The following is a 14,867-nucleotide window of genomic DNA, read 5'->3' on the forward strand; positions in this document are numbered from 1 at the left end:
TCATCTCACTGTTACACCCCACTGCAGTCACAAGTCCTCCATTATCTATGAACATTTTCTTTAATTATTGTTTTTGAGACCGGAAAAGTACGCTATAACACTTCTAATTGGATGAGAAAAATTATTTGTAACATGAATGATTTATTTAGTCAATTTTATTTTTCTTTTCAACTGAGTTGTCCACTTGATACGTTAAACATTCTTAAACTGGCGATAAACTTTTTCGCCACACTGTGCGAAAAACACTTTTCTGCACTCGTATCGAAATATACTATTTTGACACTGCTGCTACATTCACCTCGTGCCGAAATAGTATATTTCGATACGAGTGAAACGGAATTTTCACGAGTGTGAAGTTGGCGGCCCGAGGCGAAGCCGAGGGCTGCCAATCACACGAGCTGAAAATTCCCGTCTCACATGTGTCGAACAATAGTTTTTGACAGTGATATGAAAAGACTTTTCGTTTACGACTAAACAAAAAGGCACTTTTCGACACGAGGTGAACGTAGCAGCAGTGTCAAAATAGTATATTTCGTAACGAGTGCTAAAAAACATTTTTTCACGAGTTCTGAACAATATTTTTCATCACAATGTGGCGGAAATTGGACTTTTCGTCACAGCGTGATGAAAAAATATTTTTTGAATCGAAAAAAAAATTGAAAAACAAAACAGATGGGGGTCTTTATCCTCTAAGAAAAAATGGGGAGTCCACCCGCCCCCTTTCCCCCCTTGCCCGTATTATCAACGGACTGACACGAATTAGTTTCTCCACTTATCTCACAACTCCCCCACTCACTCTACTTGAAACTCGCGCCAGAGACTCACGTGTTTTCGACAGCTGCGGTGCATGAGGATCCGCCTTGAATTCTCGTTAACACACACAAGCAAATGTTTCTCCGAGTCCATGGCCCAGTGATTCAATCCCGAGTTTGCGGCGTTTCGTCTCGTTTCTGATATCGAATTAAAAAAATGGTAGGCCTTGTTTGAAATCCAAAAAGTGTGGGGGCATCCTCCAGTGATTATAATTATTAATTTCGTTTATGCAAAGGTCGAAATATAATAGTTTTTGTTCAATGTGTATGAGTGAAAACCGGGCTGAGGGGATTTTCGATGAGAGGCAAATAGTGACAGACCGACAGAAGGCTTTTTCCGTGAAAAAAAAAAAGATTTTACAGCAATTAGCTATCGATCTGACGAGTTATGGATAGTTAGTTTGCTTCTTTCTTCGATAGGATCCAACAGTGTTCAAATAATTCTTGGGTGACATTCTGTTTCTGGGGGAACTTCGAGATGGCCAGGCATAACCTTATAAGGAGATTAACTTAACCGCTTAGCTCACTTCTATTGCACACAATTGAGTCGATTTCTTTTTTGACACATGGAATTTTCAGATATAAAGACCTCTGCAAAAATTGTAACGCCTGCATTCTAATTACGTAAATTTACTAACTACAAGAAAATCCGCACATTCCGAATGCAAATATTTATATACATTTACTTGTGACACGTAAATTTACTAGGCAGAAGTAATTTTTTTCTCAGTGAAGATACTACCCCTGGAGAGTGCTGCACTCGAGAGCATGTGCTTGCCCCTCAGCGAAAGCTTTTATTTAAATATTTGTTCTTCACGATTTCTTACAGCAACCACAAATAATTTTGTTGAAAGAGGGGACTGACTCGAGTCAGGGAAAGCCCCAGCTGATATCGAACATAACTGCCTGCCAAATGGTGGGTGATTCCGTGAAGACGACTCTGGGTCCTCGTGGAATGGACAAACTCATCGTCGATCAAAATGGCAAGAGCACAATCTCCAATGATGGTGCGACAATTCTCAAGCTCCTCGATATCGTTCACCCAGCTGCGAAGACACTTGTGGACATCGCCAAGTCGCAGGATGCGGAGGTAAAAAAAATATTTAATCACATCACATTTTGATTGATGAAACACCCCAGTGTACCCGTAGAATATCAATTATTAATTTTTTTATTGAGCTTTATGATTATGTCTTGGGGTAACAGTCACCGCCTAAGGACAACCTCGGCGGTGTATTTTGTATTGGTATTTTACAGATTTTCAACCTATTAATACATGCAGAGTATAAAATCAGGAAAAATTAGAGCATACGGTAAAATGGACGCTTGGCCTTTCAGAATAATTCATCACTCGGGAGAGAACTGAGTAATTGAGCTCAATCTGCTTATTAGTATTTTCAAACAAGTGGTCACTGTCCATGTCCATTTCACAAGTCTACTTCACTGATTTTCCGGGAAATCCTTATGCAATTGCAGAGGAACAATTGGCATTCTCACACCGGAAAAAATTAAAGAAATTGAACACGAATATAGACTGGCAATTTTGTTGAGCCCAAAAATTGTCTCAATGGTGTTCAAACAATTTTAACAATTGAAAATTATTTCTCCCATTATTTTCACAAACTGATGATTGAGGTAATTCACTCGGTTGAATAATTTGGAGATCAAGTGCATCGTCCTTCTGTCCATAATCATCAATGTTCTGCGGCCAAACTTCTTCGGCCACTTGATTACTAAATTGTGCAGAACCTGAAGCTTGGGAAGTAAAAATGGGAAGAAAAAGTGTCCGTAAAAACCGAAACGTTGGCGTTTCGACGTGAAATCAAGATAATTCCCTCCAGCAATTTGAAGTTCTTCTCAATTTTTCAGGTCGGTGATGGAACCACCAGTGTCGTCCTAATAGCAACCGAATTTCTAAAGCAAATGAAGCCATTCGTGGAGGAAGGAGTCCACCCCCGTATAATCATCAAAGCCTTCCGTCAGGCAATGAAAATAGCTCACGACAAGATCCAACAATTGAGTGTAAAAATCGGTGACACTACACTGGCGGAGAAACGAAGTCTCCTCGAGAAGTGTGCAGCAACGGCGATGAACTCAAAGCTCATCCACCACCAGAAGGACTTCTTCAGCAAAATGGTGGTTGACGCTGTGCTCCAACTCGACGAGCTCCTCCCCCTGAACATGATCGGCATCAAGAAAGTATCGGGTGGAGCCCTTGAGGACTCCCTCCTGGTCGCTGGAGTGGCATTCAAGAAGACCTTCTCCTACGCTGGATTCGAGATGCAGCCGAAGAAGTATTCCCCCTGCAAAATCGCTCTGCTGAACATCGAGTTGGAGCTGAAAGCGGAGAGAGATAACGCAGAAGTCAGAGTTGACAACGTTGCCGAGTACCAGAAGGTGGTTGATGCAGAGTGGCAGATTCTCTACCAAAAACTGGAGAAGATCCACAAGATTGGAGCCAATGTGGTGCTCTCAAAACTCCCCATTGGAGACGTGGCGACCCAGTACTTTGCCGACAGAGACATGTTCTGTGCTGGTCGAGTGCCAGAGGAGGACCTGAAGAGAACCATGAAAGCCTGCGGTGGAGCTGTCATCACCACTGTCAATGACATCACTGACTCAGTCCTGGGGAAATGTGAGTCCTTCGAGGAGAAGCAGATTGGAGGGGAGAGGTTCAATTTCTTTGCTGGATGCCCGAACGCCAAGACCTGCACTTTTGTTCTGCGTGGAGGGGCTGAACAGTTTTTGGAGGAAACTGAGAGATCTCTGCACGATGCTATCATGATCGTCAGGAGGATGATTAAGAACGATGCGGTTGTTGCTGGAGGTGGAGCCATCGAGATGGAATTGTCGAAGACTCTGAGGGATTATTCTAGAACCATTGCTGGGAAGGAGCAGCTCATCATTGGAGCTATCGCGAGGGCTCTTGAGATTATTCCAAGGTAGGAAAATTATGATTCATTGAAAGTCCTTTGTTCAAAAATTTTTTGATTCCATCAGTCCTTGACGCTTAAAATCGACTCTCACGCATTCATTTAAAATTTTTAATTCAGGTGAATGCGTGAAAGAATATGTTCTTTCGAGGGAAGAAATTTATTTTCAATTCGATGTGGTGGTGGAACAATAAATTTACGCATAATTTCGAGGAGAAAGGGGATTCTAGGGGTCGAGGCCTGATAAAGCCAAAAAATTGTCAGTTTTTTCGGCAAATTCGGGATTTTTCCTGTAAAAAAATCTATGTAACATTGTTTTGTAAAATGGAATGAAACTGTAACCGTCAGATTTAATTCTTTCGTTATTTCTCTGATCGCCAATCTTCGACGAAAATAAAAAACGAGTCTTGATTGTGCCAAAAAAAAAATGAGAATTTGAAAATTTCCAAGAATAAAAAAAATTTCATCCTGAACATTTGAGTGTCATTTCTAGCACGATCTATCGTCGTAATCGACAATTTTCTGCATAATATTAAAGCGAATGTCTTATACTTTTGCTGGCTTTCCAGGCAACTTTGTGATAATGCTGGCTTCGATGCTACCAATATCCTCAACAAACTTAGACAGAAGCACCATCAGGGAAATTGTTGGTATGGAGTTGATATCAACACTGAGGACATTGCGGATAACATGGACGCCTGCGTCTGGGAACCAGCAATTATCAAGATCAACGCACTGACAGCTGCTGGTGAAGCTGCCTGCCTGATTCTCTCAGTCGACGAGACAATCAAGAACCCAAGAAGTGGAGACGGCGGTGCTCCGCAGATGCCTGTCGGTCGCGGCATTGGGAGACCCATGTAATCCTCATCCATTCATTCATCTTACTCATCGATTATTACTTGCTTGTTTAACCTAATACTGCGTTTGCCGAATTCCATTCACAGTTCACAGAGGTATTGATCGCAAATTTTCTGCATTTCTCGCCGATTTAAGAAAATAAAACATTTTATAATTGCAGTTATATGTTTATTCAATTGAAAAACAGACAAATCCTTTCATAATAGTCAATGTTTCGGATGCCCAAAGTGTTCGGAGTCAGGACATTCATTTATTCTGCAAAAACAAAAAAAATCAAGGAAACCGAATGAAATTGGAGAATCACAAAATTCACCCATTCAAAAGCCAAAAGGAAAATAACATAAACATGGTAATATAATGAATAGAATCGGCATTCTATTCCGAAAATATTGCGTGAAACGCTTTTGTGAAGATACAAAAAGCTCAAGTATAGTTGCTATTAGCTGAAGAGAGTTTTTACGTACAACGACATCTGCGCCTGTGACACACGGTTGAACAACACTCGTGATGTCTCATGCACTGAAATCACATAAAATGTGTTATAAAAATTTCATCCATTGTTGTACGTTTGATAAGATTCAAACATTTAACAGACTTTTTCTGTTTGATTTCGAAATTGTATAAAAAAAGAGATGTCATATGTTTATTCCTGAATGCCTGAAAGAAAAATCGCGTACATGATGATGATAATAATCATTTTGTTGATAATGTTAGTGTTGGTGATTTTCAACAGACTATGTATTGATTCTCAATTAAAGTTTTCACAGATTTCGACGAATTCTTCAAGGACTTAATAGAAGTTTTGATAGATTTCCATGGAAAATCCTTCGCTTTCTATTGCAAGTTTTCGTAGCTTTCGCCGTATCTCCTATTGATTCTCGATGGAAATTTCCACCCCTTTGTAATAGAAAAAAGTTGAAAAATAATATTTTTTCAATAGAAGTTTTCATCGCTTCCCACGAATTTCTCCTCAGTAATACTATACACATATTCCTTATAGAAATTCGTATACGTGAAAGAATATATTGATTCCAATCAACTTAAATGATGAACGTGTTGAATCATATGAAATTCTGAGCGCGCCTTCGCTCTGGTGAATAAAAAAGCAAAGAACCAGAGCAAATCGCTGGTATGACTTATATGAACTCACCGGAAGTCCACGTCCCTTGCAGGGTTGTCCGCTAACAGCCGCCGCCAGCAGCGCAATTAACATGAAGATGGAGAGGTAGTTCATGATGCCAAGATTTTCCTAGGTTTTTTTCTTGAAGGCAGTCGCTTTATCACGAATGATGAGGGAGAGCCGATGTTCTTTATATAATAAGAGTCTCGAAAATTTCATGAGTTTTTCCTCATGAAAATATTTGTACATGTTGGACTGTGGAGATAAGAATCAATCTCTATTATTATTGTGTATCGGAGAAAAAGGAAAGTACGCAAAGTGAAATCCATTAACGTCAACATTCTGTATCTATTACCAATTCTGAAGCTAATGAAACACTCGGAGGCCCAGACATGCAGAAATAAAAACAATATTTTTTCCTGGGGCCGCAGTGGCAGATCTTGTTTTTCCTTAGATTTTTCCAGAGGAAAAGTTGACTTTCGGCAAAATCCAATTTTTTCGCCAAGTGAAGGTTGATTCTGTATCTACTGGCGATTCTGATGCCAATGAAACACTCGGAGGCCCCAGAAATGCAGAAATTAAAATTGTTTTTTTCACCCGGAGCCGAAGTGTCAGATCTTGGATTTTTCCAGGGGGAAAGTCGACTTTCGCCAAAATCGAATTTTTTAGCCGGGTGAACGTTGATTCCAACTATTTAAGCGACGGGCTATTCAGAACTCTCAAAAGTATGTGGAAAAAGTGAAAACTGAGAAACCGTTTTTTTTGGCCCCAGCCAAAGGGTCAGATTTTCGGGTTTTCCGGGGCTATTGGATTTTCACCAAAATCGAATTTTTTAGCCGGGTGAACGGTGATTCCAACTATTTAAGCGACGGGCTATTCAGAACTCTCAAAAGTATTTGGAAAAAGTGAAAAATGAAAAAAACAAATTTTCACCTGGGGCCCAACTGTCAGTGTCACCCTGGAAACTGAAAATTTTTCTCTCCGTTGCGAGTTGAAATATGAAGACATGAGTGGTAAACTTTATTATAGTGGAAAATTGATGTCATCATGCTTGAAACCGCCCAAGACAGGCGGAAAACGCCCGTAGGCAACTTCAGTATGATCGTTTAACCTATTTAGCTTCGGAACCCACTGAATAAACTATTTAAAATCGACCGCAGTATTCAATTTTTCTCGACAAATGTTTCTGGGACGATTAATCAGGTGTCGAATTCTCGCAGTTCCTGTCCAGTCGTTCGTGTTAATCAGGTAAGTTGATCGTGTATTCTCCAAGTATGTCCAATCGATTGTCGCGGTGTGAGGTTGGCACATCAGCGTGAATACAGCTGATCCACCCCCACAAAGCGCGACCCATTCGATAGAAGCGATAGAAGGAAAACACTCCTTACTTCAATTCCAAAGCGAGTGTCCCTCATTTGATGGTCAACCGTATGTTTTTTCATTTTTTTCGGGCTTGAATCTTTTCAAATATTTTTGTGCAATTCCGAAACACTTTGAATCGAACAGCGTGACACTTGTGATCGAGGCCATGTGGTGTAATGCTTCAATTAATCGATTACATGATTCCCCGTTAAACTCCAGCTGACTACATTTGAGGTTTACTCAGCTCCAAGGTTTCAATCGACAAACTCGTTCCTCTTCGCATTAAAAAATTACCTTTTGCGGACTTGAGACAATTGTAATGGGAAACAGAAATTAAGCGCCCTCAATAAAATAGCCTCATACCCATTATTTCTACTTCGTGTGTTGCTCAGTGATAGTTTTGCGTGTTTGATCAGAGCTAGATAGAAATTTATTGATTAGACAAGAGTCAGTTGTTCTGCATGACACGGAGAAACTGAATGATCATGGCATCGTTGCAGCAAAACGCTAAGAATTCGCAGGACAAGTCGTCTAATTCCACGTAAGTTATTCTAAAGAAAGGGCGAATGCCACGTTGGAAAAAATTTCATAGATAAACCTGTCGCATTGGCCACACAGGTGAAATTACGATTGATAAATGGTCGATGAATAATGAATTTTAAAATGAAACAATGAAAAATTGAAAAAATATTTTTTGGATTGAACGAAGGCGCGTCCCAGCCTAAATTTTTAATATGATCCGTAAAAATAGTCAGTTTGGGTAAAGAAATAAAAAAATCTATAATCGAGATGGCGGAAGGGGGTACCACGCATAATTTTCTACCTTTTTGGTGATTTCAAGGCCTTACCGATGCTGTGAGCTAACTGGCACCATGCTCAATCGAAAGAACGAAAAATTTCCGTCGAAAATACTTATTGAAAACCCAAAAAAAATGACCTGTGGTAATCCCAAAATTTTGTCAAAAACTCACAAAACTCAAGAATTAACGTTGTGGGCGTAATAAAATTTAGAAAAAATTTTTTAGGCTTTTTGAATGATAAGAAGCCTCAACATTAAATTTTTGAAGGTACAAACCCATACCAATAATTGGCGAGAGCACCCTGTGGCGTAAAATAATAGAAGAAGAGAATAGTGAAATAAGAATTGAAAAAAGGGAACCCATTGGAAGCAAATTGTTAATCTATTAGCAGCAATAACTGTAGTCATCTATAAAAAAAATACAATTGTCGGTTTGTTTTACTGCCTCTCGGTAAATCCGTTATTTACCCTTTAAACTTTGCAGACATACATCAATGGAGCCTAGCGTGACGACAGCGTCTGAGAATGGGGTGAAAAAGAGATTCGAGGATATTAAAAAATCACCGAACGATAAAAGGGTCTACAGAGGCTTGATCCTGAATAATGACATGAAAGTATTGCTGATAAGTGATCCAACAACCGACAAGAGTGCAGCGTGCCTGGACGTTAACATTGGAGTCATGAGTGATCCAGCGGAGCTACCAGGTCTCGCACATTTGTGTGAGCACATGCTCTTCCTCGGTACCGAGAAGTATCCAGATAAAAATGAGTATACCTCTTATTTATCCCAGCATGGAGGTGCATCCAATGCAGCTACGCAGTTGGATCACACGACTTACTACTTCGACGTGACTCCGGATAAGTTGGAAGGGGCTCTGGACAGATTTTCCCAGTTTTTCCTCAAGCCTTTATTCACAGAATCCATGACGGATTTGGAGATCAATGCTGTGCACTCTGAGCACGAGAAAAATATAGCTCAGGATTCGTGGAGGGCTGCCCAGTTGGATAAATCCTCAGCTGATCCGAAACATCCTTACTCCAAATTTGGGACTGGCAATCGGGAGACTCTGGACTTGACTCCTAAGGCGCAGGGACTCAATGTTAGAGACGAGCTGCTCAAGTTCCATGGAACGTGGTATTCTGCCAATATCATGGCGCTGAGTGTCCTGGGAAAAGGTAGGAATTTTTAGGGTTTAGGGAGGATGCGAAATACGCATTAGGATGTGTAGCCCACATCGCGACAGGAAAATGTGTATTTCATTACCTCGTCATTGGATAATGGTAGGGACATCCATTTTCATTATTCATCCAATCACATATTGCAACACAAAGTATTTCTCCCTTTGACTCTCATGATCGTTGTGCTGCACAATGAGAGAAATATCGACATAATATTACAAAACTTATTTCTTGCGTCAAATATCTCGTCTCTTAAGGATAAAACGCTTGGGATAAGAATTCCGCATAATGAGTCAGGTCGTGTAAGAATCAAGTGAAATGTTCATGACTTTAACACGAACACTTGGCGATAAAGCGACAATTTCTTGCCTCAAGAAATCGTTTATGTCGTGTCAAAAGATGAGAAAATTACTAAAAATACTAAAAGCTTCGATTCTGTGATCAGAGACTTTCATAGTGAATGAATACAGAATTTATGCAGGGGAGAACCTTCAGATATTTCTAAAATATAACCGTCACTTGCACTCAATCACTATGAGTTTGAAAGAAAGCAATAGCATCTTTTCCTTCTCTCAAACTTACTTTGTCTCTTCAGGAATATTATCTAATTTTCAGAAAAAAATATTTATTCATTCAGTATCATCCTCCTTTTGCCCGACGAGCATCGATTTCTTGTCTGAAACCTACCATGAATTGATCGAATATGCATGCGATGTTCCCCACTCAAGAAATTATTTTTGTCATATTATGTCGATGTTTGTCGCAGTGTACAACAGACAATTAACGAAAACTTGACTTTCCCAAGTTGAATTTAATGAGATTTTTTTAACGAAGTTTTTTAAACGTTCTCTCCGTGTTCCCAACTATTCCCACGTATTCTTATCATAATTTGAATTATTGTTCCACAGAGAGCTTAGATGATCTGGAGAGAATGGTAGTGAAGATGTTCGTAGAAGTGGAAAACAAAGGAGTAGATGCTCCCGAATGGCCAGATCATCCATTCAACGAGGATCATTACGAACATAAGTGGTATATTGTTCCAGTCAAGGACGTGCGAACACTGAACATGATTTTCCCACTCCCTGAATTGCGAGATCACTATAAATCTGCTGTGAGTTGAAAAAAACTGGTGCAAATTTTTTTTCACATCATAAAGACATATTCCATCCTATTTATCCTCGTTTAGCCTGCACACTACGTCTCTCACCTCCTCGGTCATGAGGGCGATGGTTCGTTACTGTCAGTTTTGAAAAGACAAGGCTGGTCAAACTCTCTAGTGGCCGGAAAACGAACAGCGGCCAGGGGTGGAGTTAATTTCTTCAACGTCATTGTTGACTTGACGGAAGAGGGAATTACACATATCGACGATATAATTTCACTCATGTTCCAATATATTAATATGCTGAAAACTGAAGGCCCAGTTCGATGGATTTTTGAGGTAAGCTCGGTCGAATAAATCAGAGGTATTATTAATTTATTTATTTATTCATATTTTTGAAAACTTTTACATGAGGAAGTGTGAAAATTGTAAAAAATTCCCATTGAATTTATTATCGTTAAATGAATGACGAAATGAATTGGAAAATCTGTGGGTCGCTGTATCTTTGCTACAGCCGTAATTTTACGTGGATACGTCTATCGTCTTCCCTTTCCTTCACTGAACATCACTGTTTTTTTTTCATCGTACATATTTATCGACATAGGTATATTAGAAGAATTCGGGATCTCGCACCGTCTCGTCATGATGAAACGTTTTTTATAATCACGATACGATTGAATTGTTATGTACAACCAAAATTCCTAAACAAATGCTCAACATATTTTATTCACAACGAAATCGTCACATACAAACACTTTTGCGAACTTTAACACGGATCCACAAATTTTGTCTACTTCGTGGAATAATAAAAAACTGGTATTTTTCCGGCCAGCGCTAAGAATCCCTCAAAATTGTAATTTATTTTTTGAAAAACCGATGAATTTTCTAGAAAAATCTGGATATTGCTAGAAAAAAAAGGGACCATAAGGACTTTTTCTCTAGATGCCCCCCATAATGAAAACATAGACGTATCCACGTAAAAATCCTGAAGTTTACAGAATGAGAGGGTCACATATATGTCTATATTCAATTCATGTTTTATCTACCCAGGAATGCAGGCAGATAGCGCAAATGGATTTCGACTTTAAGGAAAAATCCTCTCCCCGAACCTACGTGAACCAGACAGTCCAAGCACTCCAAAAATACCCAATGGAGGAAGTCTTGAGTGCCCCCTATCTCCCAACCGAATGGCGTCCAGACTTAATAACACTGATAACCGATCACCTCGTCCCCCAGAAGATTCGAATACATGTTGTTGGAAAAGCATTTGAACCAATCGCCACAGAATCCGAGTTGTGGTACGGAACGAAATTCAAGAAGGAGAAGATCCCCGATTCAGTCATCACGCGATGGTCGAGCCCTGGCCTTCACCAAGATCTCAAATTTCCGTCGAAAAACGAGTTCATCCCGACAGCTTTCGAAATCAAAGCAAATGAAAATTCTCACATCGATAAATTCCCAGTCATAATAGAGGACAATCCCTTCATGAGAGTCTGGTTCAAGCAGGACGATGAATTCCTCCTTCCAAAAGTCAACTTGACATTCGATTTTGTCACTCCCCTGGCCTACCTGGACCCAGTCAGCTACAATTTAACATTTATGTACATTCAACTGTTCAAGGACTCCCTGAATGAGTACGCATACAATGCGGGTTTGGCGGGTCTGAGTTGGGAATTCACCAGCAGCAAATACGGTGTATCACTAGCCATAGGTGGATATCACGATAAACACAGAATTCTCCTCGAAAAGATCATGGATAAAATGGTCAACTTCACAGTCGACAAACAGCGTTTTGAAATATTGAAAGAACTGTACATTCGAGAACTGAAGAATTACGGGGCAGAGCAGCCGTATCAACACGCTGTTTATTATCTAGCGGTTCTGCTTGCTGAGCAAGTATGGACCAAGGAGGAACTTCTCGATGCGAGTGATGACATCACAGTGGAGAGATTGGAGGCATTTGTGCCTCAGTTGTTGTCGAAAATGCATGTGGAGAGTTTGGTTCATGGAAATTTGACAAAGGCCGAGGCCCTGGAGACCGTGAGACTCGTTGAATCTAAATTAACGGGGGATCCAACGCGTCAAGACAAGAGGAGACTCATACCTCTGCTGCCCAAGCAACTTATGCTCTACAGAGAAATTGATTTGGAGGAGGGCTGCCACTTCCTCTACGAAGTGGAGAATAAACTTCATAAATCATCTTGCACGGAGGTTTATTATCAGAGTGGTTTACAGTCAACTGAATCCAACATGCATCTGGAGTTACTCGCACAAATAATCTCAGAGCCATGCTTCACTGTTCTGAGGACCAAGGAACAGCTGGGGTACATCGTATTCAGTGGGATCCGGAGGACTAATGGGGCACAGGGATTGAGGGTCATTGTACAGAGTGACAGACATCCTCAGTATGTGGAGGAGAGGATAGACGCATTTATGGAATCGATGCTGGAGCGCTTGGTCAACATGTCAGAGGAGGAATTCAACAGGCATAAGACCTCACTCGCTGCTCAGAGGCTCGAGAAACCAAAAATGATGAGCACTCTGTCCGCTGTTTTCTGGAGTGAAATTTCTAACCAGCAGTATAATTTTGATCGTGCTAATATTGAAGTTGGTTATCTCATGACCATCAATAAGGAACAGATTATTTCATTCTTCAAGGTAAGTTTGGCACATCGATTGATTGATTTTGGGAGTCATTGGGGATTTCAAAGCGTTTGACATCTTCAACTTTTAACAATTAATTATTAATTAATGAGCGATATTTCGAACGTTTGTGACTGGGTCATAAGTCGGTTTTTTCCGAAAATGAGTTATTCATGGAAAACGATTCTATATATTTATTACATGTCCCCTATAAACGATTTGAGTAAACCAAATTAACTATATTTTTATTTCAGTAAAAAACGGAATCAGTTCTGAATTTCATTCTCAACTATGATCCTGCGAGTTGAGTCGACTTAGACCTTCATTCTCGTTTCATGGATACTTTTCATATTAATTTTACTGCAAAATCCTCCTTATAATCATCTGCACCATATTTCCGGCATAACCCGGCATATAATGAACTGTAAATCAGCAATCAGTTATAGAAAATTCAGACCGGAAAATCACGATTTATCGACTTATCACCCCTCACCGCTTCGCTGCTGAATTAATTTTTCATTCACAAACTAATTAATCTATTAATTCGATTAATTTGATTGATTAATTAATGAGCGTTCGAAATATCGCTCATTAATTAATAATGAGTTGTTAAAAGTTGAAGATGTCAAAATCAATCAATCGATTTGTTGGGGACTTTGAGATGGCATCCGTAAAAATTGTTCCCTGAGGAACGTGAGATTAGAAAATAGAAAAAAATTCATGCAACTTCCCTATCAGCGAAAACAGCCATATATGATATTCATTCCACCCTGGCTCCCCACCTGTCCTGTATCACGTTAATATTCATTGTAAACCAACAAAATCCCCGCAGGAAATTGTTTACAACAATTCACCAACCAGACGTAAGCTCGCTGTCCATGTGATCTCAACAGCCAGTGGGGGTGCTGGATGCGAAAAGAATACTACCAAGGATAACGGAGAGGAGAGCAAAGAGGCACGTGCAACCAGCGCTACGAAGATCACGGATGTAATTGCCTTCAAAGCCAGTCAATCATTGTATCCCCTGCTGAAGCCCTACAATAATATTCCGAGGAAAGGACAGCGGTCTAAGCTGTAGCAGCTCGAGTATTTTCATTGTGAAATCAATTTAAATCATGTACAATAATGCAAGTAATTCTGTAATTAATAGATGGAAATGTTCGGCTTAGCACGCAACACAAAAATAAATTTGGTTATATTGTTGTTTTGGTAAAAATATTTGAAATTTTAGGCATTTGCTACTGTCATCAGGAGAATCGTCTGACTTATTATTCGCGGGGTAATTTATCTTGGGCTGTATCTTCGACGAAACATCCACGACAAGTTTATCGCTCACGTTGACTATAATAACCCTCTGCAGAGACACTGCGTTGGTTTATCACCCCATCCACATTGCTACATTCACCTTTCATTCAAAACCGAATATCGAATGTTGAATGTCGAAATTCATAATTATATCCTCTAGTGAAGCGACTTGAACCCGAAGGGTGGAAATTTTTACAGTTCGATTTAAGGGTCTCATGTGTGTGAATGACGTTTTTCAATGTTCAAGTCATCTCCATTGTTAATATCTATTAACTCAAAAAACAATTAGCTGCTAGTACGTTAACGATGGGTTTTTCCTTTTCTAAAGCCTTTTTCGGGAGCTGTTTGCGGCTCTAATACGTGCATTTAAAAGACATGTGCACTGACAGAAAAAATTCATCACGCTGTGACGAAAAGTGAACTAAAAGTCTAAAAGTCCAATTTCCGCCACATTGTGATGAAAAATATTGTTCGTAAAAAAATACTTTTGGACCGTGTGATGAAAAAGTAATGAAATTTTTTCAACATTTCAACCCCTCATTAACATTTAAAAAAAAGTCAAAAGTGTCCGTTTTACCCCAACCTCCTCTACATATATAACTTGTTCCAAGAGAGAACCATCTCAATAAAAATATTTTTTTCTATCAATGTCGACACATATAGAGCATGTAGAGATTAGTATGTACATGTGGGGCATAGCCACATCTCACATATGTGGGCCACCGACCGCACGCACTTGCCGTACCGTTTACAAAAT

The 14,867-nt window shown here is 39.8% G+C and overlaps 2 protein-coding genes and 1 long non-coding RNA gene across 5 annotated transcripts; 2 read left to right on the forward strand and 1 right to left on the reverse strand.

Moving 5' to 3' along the window:
* The first annotated feature begins 875 nt into the window (after positions 1 to 875).
* On the forward strand, positions 876 to 4,762 carry LOC107041091 (T-complex protein 1 subunit eta). Its single transcript, XM_015261475.1, has 4 exons — positions 876 to 972; positions 1,642 to 1,902; positions 2,682 to 3,754; positions 4,315 to 4,762. Exons 1-4 carry the CDS (start codon positions 970 to 972, stop codon positions 4,604 to 4,606), a joined length of 1,629 nt encoding a protein of 542 aa, XP_015116961.1. The 5' UTR covers positions 876 to 969; the 3' UTR covers positions 4,607 to 4,762.
* LOC107041092 lies at positions 4,756 to 7,581 on the reverse strand. Of its 2 annotated transcripts, none has more exons than XR_001461038.2 (4): positions 7,449 to 7,581; positions 5,754 to 5,978; positions 5,068 to 5,122; positions 4,756 to 4,858 (listed from the first exon to the last, which is right to left on the reverse strand). It is a non-coding gene; the product is annotated as an uncharacterized LOC107041092 (long non-coding RNA). The 2 variants fall into 2 exon arrangements; XR_001461037.2 differs by lacking the exon at positions 7,449 to 7,581 and adding an exon at positions 6,079 to 6,269.
* LOC107041090 (insulin-degrading enzyme) lies at positions 6,807 to 14,023 on the forward strand. 2 transcript variants are annotated; one of them, XM_015261473.2, is made up of 6 exons: positions 6,807 to 6,971; positions 8,369 to 9,060; positions 9,972 to 10,174; positions 10,250 to 10,501; positions 11,213 to 12,820; positions 13,638 to 14,023. In XM_015261473.2, exons 1-6 carry the CDS (start codon positions 6,904 to 6,906, stop codon positions 13,881 to 13,883), a joined length of 3,069 nt encoding a protein of 1,022 aa, XP_015116959.1. In that variant the 5' UTR covers positions 6,807 to 6,903; the 3' UTR covers positions 13,884 to 14,023. The 2 variants fall into 2 exon arrangements, with proteins under 2 accessions (XP_015116959.1, XP_015116960.1); XM_015261474.2 differs by lacking the exon at positions 6,807 to 6,971 and adding an exon at positions 7,067 to 7,626.
* The last annotated feature ends 844 nt before the right edge of the window (positions 14,024 to 14,867 follow it).

The sequence above is a fragment of the Diachasma alloeum genome, unplaced genomic scaffold (assembly GCF_001412515.2).
Source record: "Diachasma alloeum isolate Michigan unplaced genomic scaffold, Dall2.0 Dall_scaffold_00354, whole genome shotgun sequence".
Taxonomy (NCBI): Eukaryota; Metazoa; Arthropoda; class Insecta; order Hymenoptera; family Braconidae; genus Diachasma; species Diachasma alloeum.